The sequence below is a fragment of the Lissotriton helveticus genome, chromosome 4_1 (assembly GCF_964261635.1).
Source record: "Lissotriton helveticus chromosome 4_1, aLisHel1.1, whole genome shotgun sequence".
NCBI classification, from domain to species: domain Eukaryota; kingdom Metazoa; phylum Chordata; class Amphibia; order Caudata; family Salamandridae; genus Lissotriton; species Lissotriton helveticus.
The window spans coordinates 799,664,607-799,677,921 of NC_136063.1; the positions used below are offsets into that span (position 1 = coordinate 799,664,607).

The 13,315-nt window shown below is 50.6% G+C and overlaps 1 protein-coding gene across 2 annotated transcripts in view; it reads right to left on the bottom strand.

Annotated features, from left to right (window-relative positions):
• Window positions 1-243: 243 nt before the first annotated feature.
• The window catches only part of THOC1 (THO complex subunit 1), a 334,223-nt gene continuing 321,151 nt past the window's right edge, over window positions 244-13,315 (bottom strand). For both annotated transcript variants that reach the window (XM_078687449.1, XM_078687448.1), the window contains exon 21: window positions 244-660. In XM_078687449.1, the coding sequence (XP_078543575.1) occupies window positions 365-660 (296 nt within the window). In that variant the 3' untranslated portion in view covers window positions 244-364. The remainder of the gene's footprint in view (window positions 661-13,315) is intronic.

Here is a 13,315-nt window from a genome sequence, read left to right on the forward strand (position 1 = left end):
GTAATTTTCTTTAGGACTTAAAAGTGTATAATTTCTAGTTTACAACATGGTGCAGATGATACTCCTCACCTGTACCAGTATGGAGAAGAGATGGTGCAGTGCTTGCCTAAAAAATATCATTTACTATTACAAAGCAACATATTTCTCTTCTGCATATATATATATATTTGTATCCAGCTGTTAATTATTTGAAAAACCTTTGAGTGGTAGGACTTGTGACAGCTGAAATGAACTGCACATTAATATATACAAAATGTTTTTATTTTCTTGACAGCGCAACATAATTCGTCCTCTTCGATTGTGCTGGGTCTGAAACTACAATTGATGTATTCTTCTTAAAATAAAAATGTTTTCAAACTAAGAGTCAGCTATTGCCTTCTGTGTTGCTTGACAGATATTCTGCAAGGTCACTCAGCTGAGCACCATTCAAGGCAGCAATCAAGTTCTCAGGTGTTGCCAGCAGTCCCTCACGATCCAACCAGCTGACCAGCAACAGCTTTGCTCTCATTTTGACATCCTCGCTGTCGCTCTCGATCTCCTGAATATCAGCTTCTTTCAACTGCAGGTAAGGGGCAAGAGTTTTCCAATCGTGACCAAGCCTACTAGAAAACGACTCGATCATGTCACCAGTCATCGGTTTCTGTAATGCCAGTTCAGGACCTGAAAGGAATAATAAGATTTCGCTTCATGAGTAGTAAATAATTTAAAGTGGTCGCTTTATAATGGCAAATTACATGAAGAATTGTGTTAGTTAGGGTAACAATGCAAAACCACCTGGAAATCATGGCACAAATCTAAAAGCCAACATCTGGTATTGTTCTGCAAATCAAGAATGCCTTGGTTGTAGATTTTTCACACACTGAGTGAAAAGAGGCATTTAAAACGTTATCCTAAAATCTTGATAGGAGCAATTTCTCTCAACTACATAAAACATCTCAAACTCATAAGTAATTACAAGGAAGAATAAAAGGGAGATGCAGTACTTCTGAATCTACTTCATGTTGCAGATAAGGCCATCTTGTGTCAGGAAGTCCAGGAACTTTTACATTATGTCTTCACACATACACACACATGCACCACTACATCTATGAAATGGCTCAAGAACAAACATATTTTAGTTTACTATTTCACACAAAAAAACAGACCACAATGGGTATGAAATTTGAGACAAAAGCCCGGATAAGGAACGGAGATAGTGCATTAGAAAACTGACAGGCGGTACTCAGTGTTCAGGCTCCCATAGGCTCCCAAGTGTCTTTCTAACTTGTTTCGAAGGTAAATAACATGGAATACTGTTTTACCAACAGTAACTGCTTCGTTCGAGGTAGAGTTTTTTTTTTATCACCTTAGCACTCGAGGCACCACCTTCTGTCACCTCAGAACCTTGATCTCCAGACCCTTCAGCCAGAGCATAATATAACTGGAAAACATCAATTTGGGGTGGAATGGACACTGCAAGCACATTACTGAACTTCTGCTATGTATTTCCAGACCCGAATTTTCTTGCAAGCTAGGCATAAGGGGGATTGCGAGCCCCTCAGCAATACGTGGTAGTCTGTGAAAGGGCTGTGCTCAAACCTGGGCAGTCTCTTGTAGCAGCATCCAGAAGTGAACACTCCATGCTGCTGTCTATCTCCTCCACAACTGTTTTTGAAGAGGTTCTGCCACATGCAGCAGACTCACTTGTATTCATTTGGTCAGCCATTAAGCTTGAAGCACTACTGTTTTTACTAAAGTTCAATAGGTGTTTTGTTCTCAGTCAGGTAACGCAATTGTACCCCCCCCCCCAGGGTAGCAAAATAGACAAAAGACCTTTAACCAACAAATTCATCCCACTTCAGGAGAAAATCATTCTGTCCAGAATAACCGTCCGTCTGTTCATCCCTTCACGCCCACCTCAAGACTGGCATGTTGTATAACTGAGGTTAATACTCTGGAGCTTTACTCAAACACAATGGTCTGCCTCCACTTAACAGATAGGAACATTTCACTGGCTAAGTGTAAACATATGCTTTATAGAGTGACAAACACGAAATAGGCCTAAACAGGATGTAAAAAAATGATATTGGTAGAATTCGTAGAAGTAGGCGTGCACAAGCAGAGAAGTCCAATAAAATATAGTGATCACTGAGGTCAGAGAAGGTGCCAGCACATGGCCAGGAGCGAGAGGTGGTCAAATACAAATGTTCCCTCATCTATGGCAGGCTAGGACCCTGCACTGGAAACAACTTCAACAAACCAAAAAAAACTCTTGTGAAACGGAGGCAACTTTGTGATATCTAGCTAAACTAATGGCGGCCATGAGGATTAAAAGGAGGCAGATTTGTACGTTTTCTATGGCTGTTGCAGACTGAGCAAGTCTGTATTTAGTGAAAAGAAAAAAGCAAGTGCCAAGATGGATAGTCTTACTAATTATTCCCTGAGTGTTTAAGACACAGCTGCTGGAACCGAATGACAAGAAAATTATTACACACTAAGGCCAGGGCACATTGATTTACAACTTTGCTAATGCTGTTGATGCTGTGGTGATCACATGTGTATGCGCTCCCCTTCCATTCCCCCAGTTTTCTCTCAGAGCAAAAGGTATGTTGGCGTTTCAAATTAGTTTTTTGGCGTGGTGTTACACCATGTAAAAACTTATGTTGAAGCGTAGTAGACACTCTTTTTAGTCTGATCTCATTCATTGGAACATTAAGCCAATGTTATTTATAAAGTAGCTGACATTTTTATTAATACACAGGGAAACAAAATAATCACACAAGTTTAAGCCAGACTTAAATGCCAGCTTAAGAAAATAAATTGACACCGTTAAGAATAAAGCTAAACACTTTGCCTACCAGAAGGCATACAAAGATGCGAGCCAAATACAATTTCATATCTGCAGCCATTTACTACACGATGGATAACACAGGATGAGAAGTGAGAAATCACCAGGACAGAAGTTTCCAATTCAGGGGTGAATAATGGAATTTCTGCTGGGATTTGGCAAATATGGACTGGACATTGAACTCTGACCCTTTGATGTTTTGTAAACAGTATTGCTTCAATTTTACCTCGTTGATATTCTATTTTGACATCTGATGGTGCTTTTTTAATACTTACTACTCTAAAGTTTTAAATGTTTTATGTGCTGTATTGTGATGTACTTTGATGATCCTAGTGATCAATAATAAGGTCGATGATGATAACACATTTCCTGCAGTATTCAGTCAGGCCAAGAAAGACTTTGACTTGGGTCTGGCCTTAGGAGCTTCCCATGCCAGAACTGTATGGATTTCGGTCTGAAGATGTTGTACATGGCCTCCACCAACTTTGTGGCCCAAGTACATAACAGAGCCCTTTCCTATCGTGCACCTACTTGCCTTAAAAGTCAGGCCTGCCTGCTGCAGGGCCCGACACATTTCCTTGAGTTCGACCAAGTAATCTTACCAGATGGAGATAATATAGCTATGTCATCAAGATAAGCTGCATCGAAACTCTTCAGACCTAAAAGTAATCTATGAAGCACCCTCTGGAAGGTGGCACGTGCGTTCTTCAACCCAAAGGGTGTCACTCTGAACTGAAAGTGGTCTTCAGGTGCAGAAAAAGCAGACCTCTCCTTGGCTCCAGGGGTGAGGGCTATCTGCCAATAATCTGATGTCAGCTCAAAGGTACTCAGATTTTTGGCTGCCCCAAACTTATCAATGAGCTCACCAGCTCTTGGTACAGGGTGGGCATAAGTGTCAGTGACTGCAATGAGGTCCTTGTAGTCCATATGCAATCTCATCTCACTTTGGGATTGGATTGAGCACCAGTACCACTGGGCTGGCCCATTAACTACTGGAGGACTCATTCACCCCAACTCCACCATTTTAGCATCCTCAGATTTCATACTGTTCTTGACCTCGTCAGACAACCTGTATATTTCGCTGTTGGCATGTATATGGTCACGGGTGTCCATTTCATGGGTACACCATGTCGTTAGACCTAGGGGCAAAGAGAACAACCCAGAAAGTTGCCTCACTAACTGATGTCAGTCTTTTTGTTACTGTTCTGTCAAGGTGGATAACACTACTCCTTCCACACTTCCATCCTGGGAATTAGAAGATAAGACGTCAGGGAGAGGTTCACTCTTTTCTTCCGCTCCTCCATCTGTCACCATCAATATGGTAAGGCTGCCGTGTCATGGTGTAACTTGAGCCTGTTCACTTGGATGACCCAGTGAGGGTTCCTGGGGTCACCCAGTCCACCAAGTAGGTGACCACCCCCTTTTTCACTGTGATGGGGTGTGGCCCAGTCCACTTGTCCTCTAATGCCCTAGGTTCCACTGGCTTCAAAACCCACAACTGTTCTGGCTGGTACTCACCCATTGGGAACTTCTAGTCATACCAGTTTTTCACAGGCTCCTCGTTGGCCTCCAAATTCTTATTTGTCGTCATGTACTCAGCCACCCTGGACGAGGGCCAAGTACATTGTCCATTATAGTCCTGCTTTGATTCCTTGAAGGGGTCTCTCCAAACCCTCTGTAACCAAGCTTAGTTGGCCACTTACAGGGTGCAGAAAGAGTAACTAAAAGGGATTAAAGCCAACTCCTTTGGGGGGGGCCCCCGGAAGACGAATAACAGGCAGGGGAGAAGGACATCCCATCTCTTCTAGAGTTTCTCAGGCAACCCCATGATCATGCCTTTCAGGGTCTTGTGGAACCGTTCAACCAGACCATTTCCTTGGGAATGGTAAACTTATAAGTCACACCATACTCATCCACCATGGCTTTCTGATAGGCAGGCATGAAATGTGTGCCTCGATCTATACGAGAACTCAAACCTGGTGAAGATTCCATGTAAGGCTCTAGCCACTGCAGGGGGTAGTGACTGTCCTAAGGGGAATACCATCTGGGTACCTGGTGGAATGGCCCACTACCACCAGGATACATCTGTTCCCTGAGGATCTAAGGGACCAACAATGTCAATATCCTGACCCTCTCAAAGGGAGTCTCCACCACTGTAAGTGGTATCAGGGGAGCCGGTGACTTTCCCCCAGCCTTGCCACTGAACTGGCAGGTGACACAGGAGCGATACAACTCCTTGACCTTCTCAGACATCTGGGGCCAGTAGAAAAGATTAACCAGCCTTACCCAGTTCTTGGTCAGCCCCAAATGTCCAGCGAAGGGGATATCCATGGCCAGGTTAAAGAAGAATTCTCTGTACTGCTGGGGGACTGTTAGACCTGGCACCTTGGCGTGAGTTTTCCTTCCACTTTTTGCTGATGTGCCTCAAATGTTTTTGCTGGTGTCCGCTGCTCAGGGCACTGCGCCACGGCCAACCCGTGCCGCAGTGCAAGTGCTCCCTATGAAAAGTGTAACTGTGATTGAAATTCCTGATTGGTTCATTGGATTTACTGTCAGTCCCCAGTAAAGTGCACCAGGAGCGCCAGGGCTTGTGAATGCCAATACTGCTAGTGGGCCTGCAGCGCTGGTTGCGCTACCCACAGAAGCAGCCTTAAAATGTGTCTAGGGTCTGCCATTGCAGAACCTGCGTGCAGTCTGGTACTGTCATGCTGGCTGGGCAAGTGCACACACTTGCCAGCCCCTAAACCTTCCCTTAACTTCATATTAGTCACCCCTATGGTAGGCCTAAGGGCAGGGTGCATTGTAAGTGTAAGGTAGGACATGCTCTCATGTCCTAATAGTGAATTACTGCCAAATTCGTTTTTCACTATTGTAAGGCTACCTGTTCCCTTTAGGCCAGATGGGCTGCTGGAATTATTACACTCTATAATCCCAGCAGGCTCAGGGAACATGGTAGAAAATAATGTTTAGTATGCCTGAACTCAGAATAATAAAATACTTCTTTTAGTAAAGTTTATTTTAATATCCTGTGTTTGCAAATGCTACTTTTAGAAAGTTAGCCTTTGCTTGCCTAACCATTTCAGCCCGCCTCTGCAGTATGTGTATCTGACTGTCTGAGTTGTGTGAGTGACAGGGCTGGGGGATGACAGGTGGTGAATGCAAGGATTACACCGTAGTGGGAGGTAGGAGTGCCTCTGGACTCTTAATCAGGCTGTGCTCTGCCACCACAATGCTGGCTCCGCCCCCCTGGGGAGCGACTGATGACTCAGCCTGCACCTGGCCCAGGAAGGGCGAAGCACTGTCATCAAGGTACTCCTGGCTGCCCCTGTCCACACAATGCTGGCTCCGCCTCCCTGTGGAGCGTCTGATGTGCCTGCCCTCACACTGAAAGCAGAAGCCAGAAGTACACCCAACAAGTACTCAGAGACTGAAAGTAGTTATGCAAAGGCCCCCCTGGCCTGAGAAGACAAAAGAAATGCTGTATAAAAGTAGGAGCCCTGCTCCTTGTAAATCAGAATCCTGTTTCCCACAAAGAACATCTGCCCGAATAGAAGGAGAAGAAGACGCTGGAAGGACTGGCCTGCTGTTTGCCTTGCTGAGGAAGGAGAGGAGAAGACTTTGCTAAAAAGACTTTGCTGACTTGTGCTTTAAACATTCTCCAAGGGCTTGTTGGAGCTTGCCCCCTGATCTGAACCCGAGGACTAGTGGGTTCTTGGTGCTTTGCTCGTCCTGACATTTGAGCCGTGTGTGCATCCCGCCGGAACCAGACTGCGCCCCTCATCGCCCCTCCTAGGGCTGTGGCACTCGGGAGCTTGCCTGCCTTTGTCCCCGTGAGAGCCTCGCTCCAATCGGAGTTGCTCTCTGCCCCCGGGCTAGGCTTCCTGCTCCTCTGCCCCTTGCCTGCTACTGGAGCGCGTTGAAACACTCTCACCCCTCCCGCCGGAATTCCTCTGACGATCGCGATCCACGCCGGGACGACAGCTGCACGGGCCATGCCCTGTGACCCCGCTTCGCTACCTCAGAGACTCGTCAGGCCGCGCCGCCCCCGCTGAGGAGACCCCCGCACCGCTGTGCAAAGGGTTGCGGGCCGCGCCTGCCTGGTTGCACACGCCCGCTGACGTCAGGATCCAGAAGCGCCCCCAATCATCAGAGTCGCGCTGACCCGTGCCGACTCTCACCAAGGGACCGCAACAGTCCCCCAAAGCTGTGGTATCGGGCTAGGGGCCCGCAAAGTTGTTATTTCCCCTTCTTCGCACCGGCCGCACCCGCCTCTGTGGAACCGTGAGTACGAGTGAGTGTGTAGCCTAGCGCACCTGGCCTCCCAGTTCCCCGCCTCCCTACCTGACCGCACTCCAAGTCGCACCGCCGAGCCCGGCTCGCGTCTAGCTCTATCCCCGAGCCGCTGGGAAGAGCCGTACGTGACGCAGGCGTCCTCACGCCCGATGCGTGAGCCGCGGTAGGGTCCGGGTCAGTTTCCGCCAGGAGAGCGAGGGAAGCGCTTCAAAGCGCACCAGAGGCCCAGGGCGCATCTAAGGTCCCCCGAACTGGTGCAAGGAGGTGCTTTGAAAATAACTGTAACTGAAAGAACTATAAAGAAGTGATTTTACAAGGAAATCCACATTTGAACTTGAAACTAAAAGCTTGCCTATTTACAATCTGTGGCCTAATCTGAAAACAACGTTATATTTGGTCTTGTGATAAGTCTGTACTGATATATATATATTTTTACATAAAGAGAACGTATTTTTATATATTCACAGCCTTGTGTCCATTTGTGGGGGGATTGGTACATTTTACTGTGTGTGTTATTACAAATGCTTAACTGAATAACGCCTGAAGAATAGCCTTGGCTGCTCACGCCACGCACCTAGAGGGTGAGCAAGGGTAATTCTAAGGGGTCATCCTTCGCCCTGACTTAGAGGAGAGGGTCCCTGCTTGTCACAAGTGCATACTTGCGCCAACCAGAGACCCCCAATTCTAACATTGGACGCAGCGGTGAGGATTTGCGAATTTGCATTTGTAGTTGACATACAGTGAATTACTGATCACCACATAGTGAGAGCAGACCAATAACGCAGCCACAGATTTCCATTTTTATAATTTTGTTGAGACATCTGCCATTGTTGAAGCCATGCCTGGCTCACTCCCTGCTGGGAGAGCACCCTCTGAGATCTCTGGAATTGAAGATGTAGATTGGGAACACGGAGGACTGGAAGGCTACAAAGTAGAGCAATTGAGAGGCTTCTGTGTAAAGTTCAGAGTTGCACACACAGGGTGCAAAAAGAAAGGCCAATACATCAAGGCCCTGAGAGCCTGGAAAGAGTCTAGAGAACCACAGAATGCGGTGGAAATCATGCCACCAGATGGCATTGTGGAGCCCAGCAGAGGCCTGTCACCAGAGGAGCTGGCGGACAGGGCAGCAGACAGGGCACATGCAATGGAGATGGCAAGATTAGCTGGGCAAATGGAGATGGACAAGCAAAGATTGGTCATGGAGGCGAAGCAACGCCAAATGGAGCATGACCTGAGATTGAAGGAGTTGGAGCTGAGAGGTTTGGGAGCAACTCCTTCTGGTGGCAGCACAACGCCAGTGCAGGTAGAGTCCAGGGTGTACATACCCAAAGATGTAGTTCAATCAATCAATCATTGACACTTATAAAGCGCGCTACCTACCCGTAGGGTCTCAAGGCGCTGGGGGGGGGGGGGGGGGTGCCGCTACTGCTCGAACAGCCAGGTCTTCAGCTTCTTCCTGAAGGAGAGGTGGTCTTGGGTCAGGCGCAGGTCGGTCGGGAGGGAGTTCCAGGTCTTGGCGGCCAGGTAGGAGAAGGACCTTCCTCCTGTAGTCGCTCTTCGGATGCGGGGGACGGCGGCGAGGGCGTGGTTGGCTGATCGGAGGTGGCGTTTGGGAGCGTAGAAGTTGACTCGGCTGTTGAGGTAGCTCGGGCCTTGGTCGTGTAGGGCTTTGTGTGCGTGGGTGAGGAGGCGGAAGGTGATTCTTTTGTTGACGGGGAGCCAGTGAAGGTCTCTCAGGTGTCCGGAGATGTGGCTGGTTCGTGGGATGTCGAGGATGAGTCTGGCTGAGGCGTTCTGGATCCGCTGGAGTCTCTTCTGGAGCTTGGCGGTGGTACCGGCGTAGAGGGCGTTGCCGTAGTCCAGTCGGCTGGTGACTAGGGCCTGGGTGACGGTCTTCCTGGTCTCGGTGGGGATCCACCAGAAGATCTTCCGTAGCATGCGTAGGATGTTGAAGCACGCCGAGGAGACGTTGTTGACTTGCCTGGTCATGGAGAGGGAGGCGTCCAGGATGAAGCCCAGGTTGCGCGCGTGGTCTGTCGGTTTGGGTGCGGTGCCTAGGGCGGGGGGCCACCAGGAGTTGTCCCAGGCGGAGGGCGAGGAGCCCAGGATGAGGACCTCCGTCTTGTCCGAGTTCAGTTTCAGGCGGCTGGTCGTCATCCACTCGGCTACCTCTTTCATCCCTTCGTGCAGGTTGGCTCTGGCGGCGGCGGGGTCTTTGGTCAGGGAGAGGATCAGCTGGGTATCGTCGGCGTAGGAGATTATGCTGAGGTTGTGTTTGCGTACGATGGCCGCGAGGGGGCTCATGTAGACGTTGAAGAGGGTGGGGCTCAGAGATGATCCTTGGGGGACGCCGCAGATGACTTCGGAGGCCTCTGACTTGTACGGTGGTAGGCGGACTCTCTGTGTTCTTCCGTCGAGGAAGGAGATGATCCATTCCAGTGCCTTCCCCTGGATTCCGGCGTTGTTGAGACGCTGTACTAGGGTGCGGTGGCAGACCGTGTCGAAAGCCGCGGAGAGGTCTAGGAGGATGAGGGCCGCTGTTTCTCCCTTGTCCATCAGGGCTCGGATGTCATCGGTGGCGGCGATGAGGGCGGTCTCGGTGCTGTGATTGGCACGGAAGCCGGACTGTGAGGGGTCGAGGGATCCGTTCGTCTCGAGGAAGGCGGCCATCTGCTTGTTGACGGTCTTCTCGATGACCTTGGCTGGAAACGGGAGGAGCGAGATGGGTCGGTAATTCTTGAGGTCGGTGGGGTCCGCTGTTGGTTTCTTGAGTAGAGCGCTGAGTTCGGCGTGTTTCCAGCTCTCCGGGAAGATGGTGGTGTCGAAGGATGTGTTGATGATGTCTCGCAGGTGGGGTGCGATGACAGCGTCGGCCTTGTTGAAGACGTGGTGAGGGCAGGGGTCGGTCGGTGATCCGGAGTGGATGGAGTTCATCGTGCGGATGGTGTCTTCGGTGCTGATCGGGGTCCAGGCGTGGAGGGTGGTGGTGGGGGGTGGTTGTTCGGTCCTGGTGTGCGTTGGTTGGTTGTTGAAGGAGTTAAGGAGTTCTTTAGGGGGGATGACATAGGACAGTGGTTTAGGGCTTATGAAGTAGCCATGTCCTCCCACCGGGTCCCTGACAAGGATTGGGGAGCGGGGTTGTGGGGAAGGTTCCTTAGCGAAGGGCGGAACACCCTCCTAGATTTGCCCCTTGAAGAACAAAGTTCCTACCCCCGCATGAAGGAGGCCTTAATGACCAGATATGGGCTTACCCCTGAAATGTATAGACAGAGGTTCAGGGGTTGTACTAAGCTTCCTGGGAGTACGTATGTGGAGTATGTAACTTTCTTTTGCAGAGCACTGGATGGATGGGTGAAGGGTAATCAGGTGAATGATTTTCAAGGTCTCTTTGATTTAAATTGCATGGGAGCACTTGTCCGGTAATTGTTTTCCTGAGCTACGCCAGCACCTGATTGATAGCAAGCTGACTAACCATAGGAAGCTTGCTGAGGAGGCGGACCGCTGGCTCAGCACCAGGGTCCACAAGGGTCCGGTGGGAGACTCCGCCAAAGGTGGGCAGGGTCCCCAGCAGAAGAGTGGGGGGGACAGGGTGTAAACATAAAGGGTTCCCTAAAGGCCCCCAAAGTAATCCCCAAGGGAACCAGCAGAAAGGTTCTCAGCCTCCCCCACCCCCAAAGCAGAACGGGGCCCCGACAGGTAGACCTGTTCCAAAGGGGCCCTTCAATTGTTTCAGATGTGGTGACCCGGGGAACATTGCCAGTGACCCCAAGTGTCGCCTGTTTGGTAAACCGGCACTCACTGGTGCTCCACCCCGGCAAGTAACTAGTGTTAATTTGGGAGAAGAAGTAGTGGTCCCAGGGGGTGGAGATCCTGTCCAGATGACCCTAGTCTCGCTAGGAGACAGTGAGATGGTCCCTGAGAACTACCTGCCCTCTAACACTAAGAAATATGGGCAGGTGGTGACCATCAATGGTAAGAAAGCTGAGGCTCTTGGAGATACAGGAGCCAGTGTGACTGCAGTGAGGCAGCACCTGGTGTCTCAAGAGCAGGTTGTACCCCATGCCTACTGTAGGGTTATCAATGCTGATAATTCAGAGAGTCAGTGTCCGATGGCTCAAGTTCCCTTCGAGTGGGGGGGGAGGGTCTCTGGTACTCTGCAGGTCTGTGTGAGGAAAGCCATGCCTGTAGACTGTTTGCTTGGGAATTACTTGGAAGACTCCCCTTGGGAAAAGGTGGAGAAGACGACTCACCTGAGGATGGTGGGTCTGCCCGACTGGGCGTGCATGACCACCCGGTCAATGGCAGCCAGTAGGGGTGCTCAAGAGGTCCTGGGGCCTGAAGGAGAGGCCCAGGAACCGCCCTTAGGGAGAAGGCGCAGGGGGCGTGGGAAACCGGCCCCTGAAGTGCCCACGGTCCAGGAGGAAGCAGACCTTGAGGGGGATGCCCTGGAGCCTACTGCGGAACAGATTGCTGAACTGGGGGACCTGCCTGAGCTGACCCATTGGCAGCAAGAAGGAGGCCCCTCCAGGGAAGAATTCTGCAGGGAGCAGAAAGAATGCCCTTCTCTCGTGGGTATGCGGCAGCAGGCTGCAGACCAGGCCAATGGTGTTCAGGCCAAGACACATTATGTGTACTAGGAGAATGACCTCCTGTATTCAGAGCCTAAGGCTGCTGAACCTGGGTCAGCCCGTGTGCTGGTGGTACCCCAGAAGTTCAGAGCCTTTCTACTGGGGTTGGCTCACGATGTGCCGTTAGCAGGACATTTGGGGATGGACAAGACCTTTGACAGGCTTGTCACCCACTTCTATTGGCCCCAAATGCACAAGAGCTCAGACGCTCATTGTAGGTCCTGTCAGACCTGCCAGGCAAGTGGTAAGAGCAGAGGGAGGCACAAGGCTCCTCTGCAACCCTTCCCAGTGGTCGGTACGCCATTCCAGCGAGTGGGTATTGACATTGTTGGGCCTCTGGACCCCAAGACAGCCATGGGCAACAGGTTCATCCTGGTCTTGGTGGACCATGCCACCCGGTACCCTGAAGCCATCCCTCTGAGGACAGTGACGGCCCCCGTGGTGGGACGTGCACTGATGGGAATTTTCTCACGAGTGGGATTCCCTCTAAAGGTGGTGAGTGACAGGGGGACCAATTTCATATCCAAGTATATGAAGTCCCTTTGGCAAGAGTGTGGTATAACCTACAAGTTCACCACCCCTTACCATCCCCAAGGAAATGGGTTGGTTGAGAGATTCAACCGAACCCTGAAAGGCATGATCATGGGCCTGGAAGGTCCAATGAGGCGTAAGTGGGACGTCCTCTTGCCATGCCTTCTCTTTGCCTACCGTGAGGTGCCACAGAAGTCCCTACGGTTCAGCCCCTTTGAACTGATGTATGGTCACCCAGTGAGAGGACCTCTGAGTTTGGTAAAGGAAGGCTGGGAGCAATCTCCCAGGAAACCTCCCCAGAACGTATACAGTTACATGCTGGCCTTCCGAAACCAGACCAGGCGCTTCAGACAACTTGCTGAGGCAAATCTGGAAGCCAGCCAGGAAGAAATGAAGCGGTGGTACGACCAGAATGCCACTCTGATAGAGCTTCAGCCTGGGCAAAAGGTGTGGGCCTTGGCCCCAGTGGAGCCTTGTGCACTTCAGGATAAGTGGACAGGTCCATTTGAGGTTGTGGAGCGCAAGAGTCCGGTAACCTACTTGGTGGACATGCAGTCTCCCAGGAACCCTTTGAGGGTCCTACATGTTAACCGCCTTAAGCCCCACTTGGAGAGGTCCGAAGGGGGCATGTTGTTGGCAACTGATGATGGAATGGAGGAGGAGTCTGAGCTCCTTCCTGACCTCTTAGTAGCCTCTGAGAAAGATGGGTCAGTGGATGGAGTTAACCTCTCACCCACCCTGACGCCTGAGCAACAGGAAGACTGCCGCCAATTGCTGGGGCAGTTTCCAGATCTGTTCTCCCTGGTTCCTGGTGTCACAGATTGGTGCGTCCATGATGTGGACACAGGAGACAGCTTACCTGTGAGGCATAAGGCCTACCGAGTAACTGACAGGGTCCGGGCCTGCATCAAGGAGGAGGTCTCCAAGATGCTTGCTCTTAGGGTGGTTGAGTCCTCCAGCAGTCCTTGGTCCAGCCCCGTGGTCTTGGTCCCAAAGGCTGCTGCGCCGGGAGCCACACCTGAACTCCGGTTCTGTG